The sequence below is a fragment of the Puma concolor genome, chromosome A1 (assembly GCF_028749965.1).
Source record: "Puma concolor isolate L17-30 chromosome A1, mPumCon1.1.hap2, whole genome shotgun sequence".
Classification (NCBI taxonomy): Eukaryota; Metazoa; Chordata; class Mammalia; order Carnivora; family Felidae; genus Puma; species Puma concolor.
In genome coordinates, this window is record NC_141667.1 from 217,498,576 (window position 1) to 217,515,692 (window position 17,117).

At 38.7% G+C, this 17,117-nt stretch overlaps 1 protein-coding gene across 3 annotated transcripts in view; it reads left to right on the plus strand.

The window, feature by feature from the left end:
- Nucleotides 1–704: 704 nt before the first annotated feature.
- LRRC63 (leucine rich repeat containing 63) overlaps nt 705–17,117 on the plus strand; it is a 41,284-nt gene continuing 24,871 nt past the window's right edge. For all 3 annotated transcript variants that reach the window (XM_086711847.1, XM_086711850.1, XM_086711853.1), the window contains exons 1-4: nt 705–1,527; nt 1,633–1,877; nt 15,579–16,268; nt 16,812–16,880. In XM_086711847.1, the coding sequence (XP_086567973.1) occupies nt 1,793–1,877; nt 15,579–16,268; nt 16,812–16,880 (844 nt within the window). In that variant the 5' untranslated portion in view covers nt 705–1,527; nt 1,633–1,792. The remainder of the gene's footprint in view (nt 1,528–1,632; nt 1,878–15,578; nt 16,269–16,811; nt 16,881–17,117) is intronic.

Sequence of the window (17,117 nt, forward strand, 5' to 3'; positions counted from 1 at the left end):
CCTAATGAGTTTTCCCTCATACTCTTTCTCCCTCAAATCTTCAAAGAAACATGCACATACACGCAAACACAGACGATGTACCGAGCCCTGCACGTACAGGATCGTCAACACCGAGAGAGAGGAGACAAGCCATACTATGATCAAAACAAATGACTGTAACCGTGAGAAACGGGTGGGTTTCTTTTAAAGCCCGCTTGGACCCTTAACGCCCCTCTTCCTACTCCAGGAACTTTATAGGCTCAGAAAGGCAAAACAGTTTGCATTCAAGTAAGAGAAAGAAAACAGAATGTTCGCTTTTCGGGGGCACTACAAAATCAGCCACGGGACCCCGCTGCGCCCAAGTGCAGCATTAAGGAACGCCAGCCCAGACCCTAGATACATCGTGTAATCAAGGAGAGTAAATAAATAATAGTGGTCAATGTCATTAAGAAGGAGAAAAGTAATAACGATTGTCACCACGGGCTTCCGTACAGCAGCGACACACGGAGCGGGCTTCTCCTCCAGCCCCCACCGCCCGCAACCTCCCGGCAGCAGGACACCGCGGCGGAGAGAGAGGCCCGTGGGCGCCGCGCGCGCCGAGCCGTGGGGCGGGGCCGGTTCCGCGGGGCTCGGCGGGCACGCGCCCCGCCCGGCCCCGCCCTCCTCTCCAGCGCCGGCGAGTCCCGCGGGCTGGGCGGGTTTATCGGCTTCCGGTTGCTAGGGCCCGTGCCCTTGGCCTCGGGCCAGGCCTTGCGGCGGGGGTGGGGGTCGAGGGTAGTTAATCTAGGTGCTTTCCGGGCGGACTGCTTCTCGCGGGAGACTCGCAACCTGCCTTGACTTTTACCTCGCTGCCTCAATTCCGAGGAAAAGATGAAAGAGGAAAAGCCGGTCGTTTTGAGAAGCAGCTGATTGCCTTGAAGGATAGTGTAGAGGTCCAGCGCATCTTCTCCAATAATACGGAAGGAAAATTACCGGCATCAAGGGGGACGTACTAACAGGGACCATACCTTGAGCGCTTGTGTGCAAAGTTATCTTTGCGGGATAAAACGGCCCATTTATGCAGCTCCAGAGCATTCCCTTCCCAACTGTCAACGGAATCCTGATGTGCCAGGCACTTTGATGTTGCCTTGAGAACTTAGCGCATGTTTTGAGCTTCTGGCATTATTTCTAAATTGTACCAATTGGAACAGAGATCCTGGAAAATCTGATTATATTGAAGACCATCTTAGTTTTGGGTTAAAGAGTATGACCCAACTAGTCGTGGTTGAAACTTAAAACAAGTCCTTTTGCAGAAAGAAAACAAGTTACCTGTGAACTGTAAACAGATATTTCGAGTCTTAAGAGGCTATCATGGAGGGATTGCCTTAATCTTTTTGACCAAATCTTTCCCCAAATATGTAAAGTAATAACAGTTTGAAGGTAGAGGTGAAAAAATGAGTGTTATTTTTACTGTTCGGGAAAATCAGTATCTACTAGATGATATAGCATGGGCAGATTGAACATTTTGCTAATATGAGAAATTTTAGAATGATCCTGATTGGTAATAGTGTATGTATTTTAAAATTGTGTTAGTCATAAACCTAAATTTTATCTAGATTCTTTCTAGAAGTTTTAAAGAATTTTTTTTTTCCTTATCCTCTTTTTCTTTTATAGGAATTCTGCTTGGACTCAGCACAGTATTAGCAAAGAATGATTTTCACTAAAACGTAGATTCTAATGAATTACTTTTCAGCAACAATTCAAACATACTGAAAACCTTTTCAATTCCCGATTAACCAATAGCTGTGAAAAACAGTGTTCATTGTTAGTTAAAATGCAAAACCACCCACAACTACTCCGAAGACCTTTACCTCCAAAACTCCCTAAGCTGCCTTTACCTAAGAAGAGAGTCTATGCAGGTATGTGTATTAATCAGATATGTTATTAAGTTTATTTTTCGTAGAAATTTCTCAGGCTGCACGGTTCAGAATCACAATAGTAAAAAAGACACTCACTAGTAACCAGTAACTTCCAAATGTTTGTTGTGAGAGGATAACATCCAATTCAATTCTACAGTTACAGTTGACCTTCATTATTTGTGGACTCTGGGTGCAAAGTTACCTAACTGCTACAATTATTTCTAACGCCCAAACCAGTACCTTGTGCTGTATGTTATCTTTTTAACTCAACGATATGTCAATGAAGAAGACTTCAGAGCAGTAGAGACAGCTCTTTTTCCTTTTATCATAGGTGAAACTGTATGCAGGAGAGTAGGATATATGGTAACTCTCAGTCATTAGTGGATGGATATGAGGCAGGCAGTGCAAACATACATGTTCCCAGCTGACGTCCAATAAGGAAAATGCTCTGCCTTCTTGTTTCAGCTCTCGTACTGTAAACAACTGCCCTTTTCTCACTCTGTTTTCAGTCTTTTTCCTCTGCCATGATTTTAAAATTTTTGTGCCTTTTGTTGGTGCTTTTGCCATCACCCCCAGGAATAGTGTTCAAGTGCTGTCTGGTGTTCCTAAGCACAAGAAGGCTGCGATGTGCCTTTACAGAGAAAAGCATGCGTTAGTCAAGCTTCCTTCAGGCATGAGTTGCAGTGTTGCTGGCTGTTTGTTCAATGTTAACGAATCAACAATATATGTTAAGTGTCTTTAAATAGAAACACGGGTAAAACAAGATTATGTATTGATTGGTTGCTGATAATGTTGAGACCAGAAGTTTAGAGGAACCTAACCCTATATTTTCCTTAGAAGCAATGGCTCAGTATTGGATAATTCAGTGTTCACTGAGATTTTATAGAACAGAACGGCCACCGATAACAAGAATTGACTGTACTTCTTAGCACAGCGCTAGGAATTGGGGATGTAATAATGAGCAAAAGAGACCTTGTCCATCTTCTTCATTGGTTGCCCTCTGTTTGGATCAAATAATCACATAAGTAATTGTCAAATTACACTGCAGTAAAGTGAAGATGAGTCCCTCGGATAACCAGAACTTTATATAATACCCTTAATCCTCTATTTCTGTATGTGGTATCTTTTGACTCTGTACAGCAATGATAAAAGCATATTTCCACTTCTTTCCCCTTTTCAGTCTCCTCAGTCACCTGATTTTAGTCCATTGTGTTCACTATTTTATAATGTATTTCATTATTTTCGTGTCAACATTTATACTGTTAACATATGCCTAGTCCATCAGTTGATTTCCAATGCTAAATTATTACCTTTGATTCCTGGCTATTAAAGATGTAGAAATCAACATGCCCGTACTACCTCCAATTTCCTATCCCACTTTCCCTTCAGCTTTTGTTATATCATTTCTACATGGCCATTTCTAGAATGTTCTATGTTTCTACATTTACAACCTGTTGTGTAACAATAATGCCCACAGTTATGTGGATTTACTGCTCACTACCAGTTCTTTTCTTGTAGTTTTTTTCATTCATCTCTTGGTTGAAGTCTATCCTCTAGTACACAGTTCTTGCTATTGACATTTTGGGCTGGAAAATTCTTTTTTGGGGGAGGGGGCTCTCTTGCTTTTTGGCACCTTGGAGGTTCTATGACCTTGACTGTTAATAATCCTGTTTCCAAAGGCTCTTAGTGGAGTACTTTGCATATAGTAGGTGTTCAAAATATTTGTTGTTGAAATCCATCAATACTTAAAATGACTGAAGTACAGTTTATAAACATGAACAAACACTGAAATAAAACCCTGAAATGAATATCTATAATTTGCATAAGATGCTAGATGCCATAGGGAGTTAATGACGTGAGTGATCTGGTCCCTGCCCTTCAGGACATTTTAAGACCTTTAATCAAGTTCTGGAGATGAGATACACATAAAATAAGAACCTTAACAGTATAAAGCAGCATAGAATTTTGTCCAATTAATGGTATAGGCAATAGTAGTTCATACATGTGAGTGAGCACTGGGGCAGGAATGGGGCTTGAACGAAGACTTAAGGAATTAGGAAAAGTGGAGTGAAATATGTTTTACAGAGGACACTTGTGTACTTTTTTGATGGCAGCGAAGAGTCTCTTGGAAAAGTAGAAATTTAATATACTAGGAAAAAAAAAACCATGGAGAAATGTGTCAAGAAATAGAGAAGCATGGAATTGAGAAGACAGATACCATCTCCATTGGGAAGATATCCCTAAACACCACTTCCCCCTTCACCTAGTCAGGGTACCTTCCTTTATGCTCCCATAGTATTCCATGTTTACCCCACCAAGCATTTGTCCTTCTCTAGTTTAACTGTTTACCTGCCTAGCGTCTACACTTAATGGGGAGATGTTTGATGGCAGTAAGGTTTGTGCTGTGTGACTGTCCCCTCAGCACTGTGGGTACAGCTGGCATGTGATACATGTTAAATGTTTAGTGAATTAATGAGAACAGTAAGTATGGGCTACGTTAATCAGGAAAAATGAATTGAGTAAGGTTTTTAGGTAGACTTGGAAAGAAGAAAATGATTTCAACTGGCTAGTGGGAGGTATTCCACGCAGTGTGGTCAACGTAGGAAATGAAATTACAAATGAGCAGTATGGGCTTTGGGATTGTCAGTAATAAATTAGAGTATCTGGGGGTTTCTCCTGGAAACTGACGAATCGTTACACAGCAAGATTAGGTGAAGTGGGTCCAGTTTGCATAGATTTTTTTTTTTTTTAATGTTCATTTATTTATTTATTTATTTATTTATTTTTTATTTATTTATTTATTTATTTCAACATTTATTTTTGGGACAGAGAGAGACAGCATGAACGGGGGAGGGGCAGAGAGAGAGGGAGACACAGAATCGGAAACAGGCTCCAGGCTCTGAGCCATCAGCCCAGAGCCTGACGCGGGGCTCGAACTCACAGACCGCGAGATCGTGACCTGGCTGAAGTCGGACACTTAACCGACTGCGCCACCCAGGCGCCCCATTTATTTATTTTTGAGAGGGAGAGAGAGAGAGGGAAAGCCCACGTTTAGGGGACAGGGAGAGAGAGGGAGAGAGAGAAGCCCAAGCAGTCTCCATGCTTAGTTCAGAGCCCAACATGGGGCTAGATCTCACAACTTTGAGATCATGTCCTGAGCCAAATTCAAGAGTCAGAGGCTTAACCGACTGAGCCACCCAGGTGCCCTGGTTTTTTAAAAATGTTTACAATTCACATAGATAGTTATTCACCAAACTAAGAAGTCTGAATTATCACTGATAAGATTCAGATATTTTGATGAAAACTTTATAAGGCTGCATCAGACAATCAAGGGGGAAGTTAAATTGATGTAGACTAGGATGATGGCAGTGAAAGTTAGAAGAGAAAATCTGGTTTTTTAAAAATGTCACTTAACTAAGAGAGAAGGAGGTTAAAATGCAACAGCCTGCGTGGAAGCGCATTATAAACTATAAAATCACTGTGTGGTTGTGAGATGTTACAGTACTTGTCATACTTCTCACTTGGTCTGAACTTACTGGCTTGCAGCAACCTGGAACAGTGCCGAATGCCCTAGAATGGGAATCCAAGGATCTGAATTCCGGTCTTAGCTTCAACACTAATATGATGTGTGGCTGTAGGAAGTCATCCAGTCAATGGGTCTTACCTTTCTATTCTGAAACAGCAGAACTTAATTAGGTCACTGGTTTTCGATCCCAATCTCCACTGTAAACCAAATGAAGAGGGGACATGAATCCATGAGAACAATAGCTCACTTCTTCTGTGATTCTCATGGTAGAAAAGGAAAGGGGAGTGGGATGGGGGACAAAAGGGGTAGGGAATTAGAAACTTTAGAGTTGACATCTCTAATTTGAATATAGCCTGGGGTGATTAATTGCATGTGTTAAATGTGAGGAATTAGAAGTATGGCAGACGGAAAAATAACCCCACAAAAGATATCAGCATCCTAACTTCTCGAACCTGTAAGGTTATCTTCTATGGCAAAAAAAAAAAAAAAAGAAAGAAAGAAAAGAAAATGTTATATGGGGTTCCAAATATGATCAAGTTAAGGCTCTTGTGATGAAAGATTATTTTGGATTATTCGGGTGGGCCCAAAATGCAGTCACATGTATCCTTATAAGAGAGAAGCAGAGATTACACACACACACACACACACACACACACACAGGCAGAGAGAAGACTAGGATACGAAGATGGATCAAAGAGAGATTTGAAGGTGCTGGCCTTGAAGATAGGAGTGATGGGGCCACAAGCCATGGCGTGCTGGCAGCCACCAGAAGCTGCAAGAGGCAAGGAATGGATTCTCTACAGGGGAGTCCAGACAGAACAGGGCCCTGCTGATACCTTGATTTTTGGCTCAGTTATATAACTTTGGACTTCTGGCCTCCAGAGCTGTGAGAGAATAAATTTCTGTTGTTTTATGCCATGAAGTTTGTGGTTATTTGTTACAGCAGCTAGAGGAAACTAATACAAGAGGAATCTAGGATTCCACTGTGTGTGTGTGTGTGTGTGTGTGTGTGTGTGTGTGTGTGACTAAATAACAGCTGTATCTCTATGATATAAAGGAGGACAGAAAGTGCTGATGACTTTGGTGTAGACATGACAAGTTTGAGGTGCTTAGGGCTTCCAGACCCAGATTTAGAATTATTACTGTAGATGGAAAATTAGTTACAATTGGGGGAGGGATAATGATAGAATCTTTGGAAGTACAAAATGGTAAGTTGCGAAAGAGAAAGTTTTGCGTAGAGAAAATAAATGGGCAGGTGGTAGGAATGAAAAAATGGCTCTCATGAGAGCCAAGGAAAGAGTGAATTTCATGGAGAATAGGGTGGATTAAAGTATTGAATGCCAAGAGGAGGTCACATAAAGGTAAATAATAATGTGTACCCGTTAGGTTTAGCAACAAGATATCAATGATCACTTTGTGATAACAGCTTTGGTAATAGAGGTGGAAAATTCCAGGTCGTAATAGTTTGAAACGTAAATAGGAGGAAACTTTCAGTGTCAGCCTCAAAATGTAAAGAGATTGAAAGCGATCACTCATATCCTCATAAGGGGGAAAAGTAAATAAACTGATAATCGATGACTTTCTTAGATCCATCAGAAAATTCGAGTCACAGGGCAAACCAGCATCCTGAAATCTGGAGAGACAGGCAGCTATAGAGAATCTCAGCTGAGATTGGTTTATTTGGATTAGAAGATACTTAAGCCAGTAAGTGGTAGGAACAGTTAAATGCTAATTTTGACAAATTGCTGGAGGTTGAGTGTGGACTAGCTTAAGAGTTAAAAAACTCCTAGGGTCTGGTCTGAGGGGAGCCTCCACACTGCCATGGGTTTTAACTCCAGGAGCCCCACAAGATTCTCATGAAGAGCAGAGAAAAATTTGTTCATCTTTTCCCCAGTATGAGGGAGAAAGTAACCACTGAAACATTCCCAGAGCATGCTCTGCCCTCTAAAGAAAACTACATCACCAGACCCTTATCTGACCTGGGGTAAGGTCAAGTTAGATAACCCTCTCCCCCTGTAGCCTTTCTGTGTTATGTAAGGGGAAGAAAAAGCTAAGGGTTGTGAAAGCCACAACCCAGGGATTCAGGCCCACTAAAACCCCGAGATTTTTATATAATAAATATATATATAAGGGGCGCCTGGGTGGCTCAGTCTGTTAAGTGTCTGACTTTGGCTCGGGTCATGAGCTCACAGTTAGTGAGTTCGAGCCTCATGTCGGGCTCTGTGCTGACAGCTCAGAGCCTGCAGCCTGCTTTGGATTCTGTGTCTCCCTCTCTTTCTCTGCCCCTCCCCTGCTATCACTCTGTCTCTCTCAAAAATAAATAAACATTAATCGGGGTGCCTGGGTGGCGCAGTCGGTTAGGCGTCCGACTTCAGCCAGGTCATGATCTCGCGGTCCGTGAGTTCGAGCCCCGCGTCAGGCTCTGGGCTGTTGGCTCAGAGCCTGGAGCCTGTTTCCGATTCTGTGTCTCCCTCTCTCTCTGCCCCTCCCCCGTTCATGCTCTGTCTCTCTCTGTCCCAAAAATAAATAAAATCGTTGAAAAAAAAAATTAAAAAAAAAAAAAAAAAAAAGAAAAATGATATTGATCCAAAACTCAGATCTACCTAAAGAAAGGAGGAGTATCAGAGAAGGAAAACTGGAGTGAAATAAAAATTTATTTTTCTTATTCTTCCTTGATCTAATAACTATTTGAATGAATAATAGCCACAGTGTATTAGGTGATTACAGCATAAGGATAAATGAAATGAAAGGCAGCAACACTATAAAGAATGGGAGAGAGGTCTTGGGAATACTCTGTTAAAAGACACCCACAATACCTGTTAAGTGGCATCCTATTATTTGAAAGCAGACTTAGGGTATGGAAGTGTTGAATTACTACATTGCACACCTGAAACTATTATAACACTGTAGGTTAAATGACTGGAATTAAAGTTAAAAAAAAAGAAAAAGTAGACTTCGATTATTGAAAGGATAATAAAAGAAACTTTTTATTATGAATTAAATATCCTTTCTAAATGCTGCACATCAGACTTGAGTTGTCTTGGTTTTTTGCATAGCAAGATAGTTGTAATTTACAGTTTTGATTCCAATCAATAAAGGACATGCCAATTAAAAAAAAGAAAATAGACTTAGGTTAACTGTAAATGTATACTATCAACTTCAGGGAAACCACTTAACATTTTTTATAAAAGAAGCATAATTGATATGCTAAGAGAGGAGACAAGCTGAGACACTGAAGGAGAGAAACTGAATGCTTGTAAAATGCTCAACTAAAACCAGAAAAAGAAAAAAAGGAAGGGAATATTAAAAAAAAAAGCAGCAGTGCAGCATACATATTTTACATATAACAAAACAAACTATTATAGAGAGAGAGGCAAACCAGAGGAGACTCTTAAATACAGAGAACAAACTGAGGGTTGAAGGGGGAATGGGGCAGCGGGGAAGATGGGTGATGGGCACTGAGGAGGGCACTTGTTGGGATGAGCACTGGGTGTTGTATGTGAGTGATGAATCACGGGAATCTACTCCCAAAACCAAAAGCACGCTGTATACCCTGTATGTTAGCCAACTTGACAATAAATTATATAAATAAATAAATACATAAATACATCAAATAAATAAATAAATAAATAAATAAAAATAAAACAAACTGTTATAGCATATAAAAAACAAGACCCAACTATATGTTGTCTAAGAGAGACTCACTTTTTAATAAATTATTTGTTTATTTTGAGAGAGAGAGAGAAAGCATGCAAGTGGGCGAGGGGCAGAGAGAGAGAGAGAGAGAGAGAGAGAATTCGAAGCAGGCTCCATGCTCTCAGTGCAGAGTCTGACTTGGGGCTCAGACTCACGAACCATGAGATCATGAACTGAGTCAAAACCAAGAGTCAGACACTTAACCAAATGAGCCACCCAGGCACCCCTACAAGAAACTTACTTGAAATATAAAAACACAGAGAGGTTAAAAGTAAAGGTGTAGAGAAAGACATACCACACTAACACTAATCAAAAAAATATATAGTAGCTATATTGATTTCAGACAGAGCAGATTTCAGAACAAGAAAAGTTATTAGGGGAAAATAGGAGCAATATTTACTTATAAAGGAGTCAATTCTTTAAAAAGACAACAGTCTTTAACTGACAGGCACCTAAAGGAGAGAGAGGCAGAATATTTCAGGCAAAAACTGCTAGAGTTGTTAGGAGAAATAGATAAATCCATTGTTATAGTTGGAGAGTTCCACACCCCTTATCAGTAATTAACAGATCTAGCAGGCAGAAAATTAGTAAGGATATAGTTGAACCAAATAGTACCAACAATTGACAGGATCTAATTGACATTTATAGAGCACTTCATCCAACCACAGCAGAAAATATTCTTCTCCCTCACATAAGACACTCATGAAGCTAGACCACATTCTGGGCCATAAAACACACTTAAAAAAAAGAAAAACACAGATATTATACAGTGTTTGTTCTCAGAACACAATGGAATTAAACTAAAAATCAGTAACAGAAAGATATGTGGAAATCCAAAAATATTTGGAGATTAAACAACACACTTAAATAGCACATGGGTCAGAGAAGTCACAGAGATATTTTACAATGTTTTTTAACTAAATGGAAATAAAATTACAGCCTATCAAAATAAGCAGTGTAAAACAATAGGGCTTAAAAGGTATGTAGAACCTTGAATGCATATTTTAGAAAAAGAAGATTAATCTAAAACAAATACTTTAAACTTTTACTTTAGGAAACTAGAAAAAGGAGAAGAATATAAACCTAGTGCAAGCAGAAGAAAATAAATAATAATTAGAGCAGAAATTAAGTTGAAAAAAGAAAATCAGTTGAGAAAATCAACAAAACCAAAAGCTAGTTCTATGGAAAGATTAATAAAATTGATAAAACTCTAACAAGGCTATCTAAGAAAAAAGAGAGAAGAAATAAATTACTGCTATCAGAGATGAAAGAGGTTTCATTGCTTCTGAGTCTATGGACATTAAAAAAAAAAGATAAAGAAATATTATGAACAACTCTAGGTCCATACATTTGGTAACAGATAAAAGGGACAGATTCTTTTGAAGACATAAACTACCAAAACTCACACAAAGTAAAATATATAATCTGCTATAAATAATGTTTATATTTATAAATAATTTATTACTTTATAGGCTTGTATAGGCCTAGTTTAAGAAATTGAATCAGTAATTAATAACTTCGCAAAATAGAAAGCACCAGGCCCAGATAGAGTCACTGGTGAATTCTACCAAACATTTAAAGAGTAAATGATATCCATTCTCTACAAACTATTCCAGAAGATAAACGCAGACAGAACACTTCCTAAATTATTCGGTGAGAGCAGTATACCCTAATACCAACACCGGACAAAGAACTTACAAGAAAACTACATATAAATATCACCCATGAACATAAGTGCCAAAATCCTCCACAAAATTTTAGCAAATTGAATTCAACAATGTATAAAAATAATTACACATCATGACCAAGTGGAATTTATTCTAGATATGCAAGACTGGTTCAACACTCAAAAATCAGTTAATGTCACCCATCATATAAATAGCCTAAAGAAGAAAAATCACATGATCACATCAGTAGATATAGAAAATCCATCTGTCAAAATCCAGCATGCCTTCATGAAGTAATTCTCAGCAAACTAAGAATAGATGAGAACTTTCTCAACTTGATAAAGAAGATCTACCCCAAATCCCACAGCTAACAACATCTTTAATGGTGAGAAACTAGATGCTTTCCCCCTAAAATGACAAAGGATGTCCCCTCTCACCACTGCTATTCAGCAATTGTACTAAAAAATCCTAGCTAGTGCAATAGGACAAGAAAATGAAATAAAAGCCGTACAAGTTGAGAAGAAAGAAATAAAACTATCTTTATTCTATGTAGAAAATCCCAAAGAATCAACAAAAGAACTCTTGGAAATAAAAAACAGTTATAACAATGTTACAAGATACAAGATTAATATACCCAAATCAATTGCTTTCCTATATACCAGCAACAGTTAGAATGTGAAATTCAAAACACTACAACTTACTTTAGTATCAAAACACACTACAATTGGGGCGCCTGGGTGGCTCAGTTGGTTAAGCATCCGACTCCGGCTCAGGTCATGATCTCACACTCCGTGAGTTTGAGCCTCGCGTCGGGCTCTATGCTGGCAGCTCAGAGTCTGGAGCCTGCTTCAGATTCTGTGTCTTCCTCTCTCTGCCTCTCCCCTGCTCATGCTCTGTCTCTCTCTGTCTCAAAAATAAATAAAAACACTAAAAAAAATTTTTTTAAACACACTAGAATTAATTTAGGCATAAAGCTAATAATGTATTATAGGATTTATATGCATAAAACTACCAAATTGTGATAAATAAAAAAATATATAAATAAATGGAAAGGTATTTCATCTTCATGAATAGGAAGATTCAATATTGTTAAACTTGATCTACAGATTCAAAGAAATCTCAGCCAAAATACCAGCAAGTTATTTAGTGTGTATTGACAAAATTATTCTAAAGTTTATATGTAAAGGAAAAACACAATACCAAATACAATACTGAAGAAGAGGAAAGAAGTAAAATTGTCACTACTCAATTTCAAGACTTTAAAGTAATACAGTGTTGTATTGGCAAAATAAAGGACAAATAGATCAATGGATGAAAACAGAGAGCCAAGAAGTAGATATACACAAATATAGTCAACTGATCTTTGACAAAAGAGCAAAGAACAAAGGTATAGTCTTTTCAGTGAATGGTCCTGGAACAAATTAACTAGGTACCAACACGCAAAAAAAAAAAAAAAAAAAAAAAAAAAAATCTAGACCAGACCTTATACCTTTCACAAAAATAAACACAAAAGAAGCATAGACCTAAATGTACAAATGCAAAACACTAAAACGTCTAGAATATAACACAGGAGAAAGTCTAGGTGACCATGGATTTGGCAATGACTTTTTAGATATGACACCAAAGGAACAGTCCATGAAATTGAAGATTTATCAGGTTTATATTTCCATCTGTTTCTTTTGGAACATTCCTTTATGCATTAAATAGAAATAAAACAATACAATAAAAAAAACGAACAACTCATGAAATAAAAAATTGGTAAGTTGAACTTCATTAAAATTAAAAACTTCTACTCTGTGAAAGACATTGTTAAAAGAATAAGAAGACAAGCCACACACTGGCAGAAAATATTTACAAAACACGTATCTGATAAAGGACTTTCTATCCCAAATCAATGATCTCTTAAATAAGAAAAGAACCTAATTAAAAGGTGGTCTAGGGGCACCTGGGTGGCTCAGTCGGTTGAGTGACTCTTGATCTCAGCTCAGGTCATGATCCTGGGTTCTTGGGATGGAGCCCCACTGAGTGTGAAGCCTGCTTGGGATTCTTTCTTCCTCTGCCCCTCTCCCCTGCTTGTGTGCACACACACACTCTCTCTCTAAAATAATAATAATAATAATAAATAATAACAATAATAATAATAATAATAATAATAATAAGTGAGCTAAATATCTGAAATGTCACTTCACTGAAGATATCCAGAAAGCAAATAAGCATAGGAAAAAATGCTTAACACTAAACTTTAAAAAAATTTTTTTTTTTAAAAAAGGAGGGGGGCGCCTGGGTGGCTCGGTCGGTTGAGTGTCCAACTAAGGCTCAGGTCATGATCTCGCAGTTCTTGGGTTCGAGCCCTGCGTCAGGCTCTGTGATGACAGCTCAGAGCCTGGAGTCTGCTTCAGATTCTGTGTTTCCCTCTCTCTCTGCCCTTAACCCGCTAGTGTTCTGTCTCTCTCTGTCTCTCAAAAATGAATAAAAATGTTTAAAAAAAGTTTTTTAAGAAAAAATGCTTAACGCCAAAAAAAGAAAGAGATTTAAGAAAAAAAGATAAAAAATGCTTAATATTTGCATTTGTCATTAGAGACTGCAAATTAAACCAACAATGAGATACCACTGCATACCTCTTAGAATAGTTAAAATACACAACACTGACACCACCAAATTCTGGAGAAGAGCAAAACAAACCCCTCTTATTTATTCAAGGCTACATACTGCATGATTCCAACCACTGTAGTATTTTGGAAAAGGCAAAACAATAACACGATAAAAACTAAAAAATCAGGGGTTGCCAGAAATTTGTTCAGAGAGAGAAGTGTTGAACAGGTGAAGCACAGGGGAATTTTAAGGTGGTAAAATTATTGTTTATGATACTGTAATAGCGGATGCATGGCATTACACATTTGTCCAAATCTATGGAAATGGACAACACAGAGAATGAACCCTAATGTCAAGTATGGACTTGAATTAATTGTATGTCAACATTGGTTCATCAATTATAATAAATGTACTCATCAATCAGGATGTTAATAATAGATAAAATTGTATGGGGGAATATATAGGAATTGTATTCTTGCTCAAGTATTTTCATATCTAAAATTGTTCTAAAAAGAAAGACTATTAATTGAAAGTTACAGACTAAATAAAGTGAAACAACAAACAGAACTGAGAGGAGAAGACATCAAACTGAGGGTCAGTTACTTCACACTCCAGAAGGATAAATATGGTGAGACTGTGGTGGTTGGAAGGAGTTCTGGAGTTTGTTGAGGATTTTGCTTGCGTTATTATGTTTTGTTTTAATATGGGAGAGAGGGAAAAAAGTTGAATGATGGTGTGACCATTTTTCTTGAATGAGCTAGTTTTTATTAGTTCCATACAAGCAGGAAGCAAACGTTCTTATTCTCCCACTAGTGCCCTTCAAACTCACCCGGGACACACAGCTTTCCTCCAGGGCTTTTCTAGTCAACTTCACCTCTTAGCCTTGTTTCCTTTTCAGATATTAAACGAATATTTCAATCTGAATCATTACTTTTATCTGGCCTGCCCCTTCCCCCAGCTCAGACTAGGTATGCAAATTTTTAGACACGCCAGAGGAGACAGGGGCGTGACAAGGTCTTCCACCTGGTTCTTTACTTCTTTCCCCCAACTTATGGTTTCTGCTCCTCCATAAGTGGGGCTAGGGATGGAGAAGAGTTAAGGAGTTAAAAACTAAGCATCAGTCTCTGTACCTACCCCTGAAATGCCAGGAGATACAGGTCAAGGAGTTTCAAGGATTCTCTTGCCTTGCTCCAATTGGAACCCAGGACTGGGTGGGCTGATCCCTTTTTGCTACTCTGTAAGTATTAGCGGGGGAGGTGAGTAGAGGAATGATATGTTATTTTCTCCTCCTGGCATACATTCCTGCTCTCTAAATGGTTCTCTGAGAATTCTGGTCACATTGTTTGAGGTTGGGGAAAAATCATCCTCTTCCACCCACCACAAGGAGGGGAAGATTGAGGAAACACATAGCACTCCAATAACTCTATCCAGGAGAATTCCTCTCTCTGAACTCAGGTCAGACTCCAGCCATCTCTTATGCGTAGACAGCAGATGGATGAGACCTGGATTTGTTTTGGCATCTCTTTGCAAGCCTTGCCTTAAAGAATCTATTATCTTTTCTTTAGAAGGTGGAAGTCTTCATCATTTAGTACTCAACTGAGACAATGGAAAAGAGTCATTTGACATTCTGTCCCATAGGAAAGAGAAAGTATATTTGGTGTGGTGAGGTACCGAAGAACCATTGTATGTTTTCTGGACCTAGGAGAGAAAAGAACATTTACCTTTTAACCTAACTGAACTTGTAGTATTTTGTACCCAGCATCAGGATGTTATCATTTCAAAAGACACATTGGTCTGACATTTGGCGTTGAAAAGAATTGTGAGTCTTTGCTCAAGGAAGTTTCAATGAGGAAGAGATAACGAGAAATGATAAATAACAAAACTTCATCCAAATAATTTTTACCCATTTTATTTCCAGTTTTAGTAGCAACTGGTCCAAAAATTACCTTTATACCCTTTCTTCTATCAATTCTGTTCTTCCAAGAGTCTCCCCCTACCCTTTCTAAATCTAATACAATTTAGTCTTTTCTCGTTTCCATTTGATTACTCAAACTTTACCCCAGTCAGTTAAACAAAAGTCCTCATAGCTGAGCAGGTATATGCAGAAATTTTTAGAAGGTGAAAGAGGGGTGAGTATGAACTTTAAGACATTAAATTTTGTCCCTGGTACCTTGATAAATATAAACTAATTGTGCCTTTTTTTTTTTTTTTCTGGTTTAGCCAAGACTGGTAAAGCTAAGCCAAAACGTGTGACGTTCACTCCAGAAGAAACCACTTCAACTGAAAGAAAGAAAACTAGTTTTCCTGATGTTTCAAGAGATCGATCACAAACCCCTATCAGTATCCAAAATCTCTCTCTTGATCATCATGTACAAGAAAGAGTGACGACTATTTCAATACCAAGAAAACATTTTAACAGGGTCTATTGGCACATTCCAGACACTGCTACTGGTTGCATATTTTTTCCAAGCTGTCATTCAGCCTCAAGTCGAGTTTTTGGGAAAGAAACAAGCCAAACGGAAACTTCAAGAAAATCAAAACGAGAAGTGTCAAAAAGAAAAAATATTTATGTTGATAACATGTTCAAAGACATTCTGATTCTCTCCTCAGAGTTCTCCAGACCTGCAAGTGCACCTTCCCCAGTTATTACTCTCAAACCCAAGGAAGTTCTCTCTGAGTATCCACCTTTATCAAAGAAGAAAACCTTTATTTTTAAGCAGGCTCTGATAGATTTAAGTGAAACAGGGCCAAGCCCTCTACCAAGAAGTGTGCCTGTTAAAACAGAAAGACAGTGGTCTGAACGTTTAAAGCAAAATACTGCGGTGGTACTAACTATTAGTAATTTTCCAGGTCCCATCGCCCTACCAACACCAATTTTGCCAAGAAAACCTCGAAGACAGTCTTTGTTAGGTAAATCCATGTTCAAAATGATACATGTTCAAAATGGGCATTTGGATTATTTGCATTTTCTCCTATCACAAATAATGCATGCTTTGTAATAACGGGGTCAAGTGGACCAAAGGGGAGAGAAGGCACGTGAGCAAAGGCTGCTTTCCCCTTGGGTTTGCAGGTTGGGATGGCGGGATCACTTTCTGCCTATGCATACGTTCAATATACGATCCAGAAAGAGGTAACAGAAGTATTGACCTTGAGGGTCTGCCAAGGTCAAACTGGGTGCTCTGCCCAGATGGCGGTAGTGGGAACCAGATGAGGAAGCCCAAAGGATCAGAAAAGTCAACATAAAAGAGGAGTGGGAATGAACAGTCATTCAGAAGGCGATCAAGATGAACTCTAGAAGCAGAATGCCGGTGTGGACGGAGCCCTTCACGGGCACGGTTCCGTGGACAATCCAAATTCATTAAAAGATGAACAATTATAATGAAATCATAACACCCTGAACATGAGTGTTCACAAGTATCCAAAAAGTTGTTTCATTTTTTTTCTTTTTTCTAGAAACTCAAGTAACAGAATCCGACAATGTGGAAAGCACGTCGAGGCAAAGTGTGTCAAACCTGACGGAAGGTAAACGCTAGGCGTATTTCATTCTTTAAAAAAACTGTACATAAGTTTATCTCTCTACAGAAGTATTCATGATTTTGTGTTGGTGTATGTGGGTGGGGTTCACACATATGTCTCACCTCATTTTCAGCTCTTTAAGCCATTTGCTCAGCAACTATGTTTGACGTATTGACTATAAGTCAAAGTTTGTACTGATGCTGGGAGCATAAAAGCTGGAGCATTCTTAATCTGGGTAGGTGA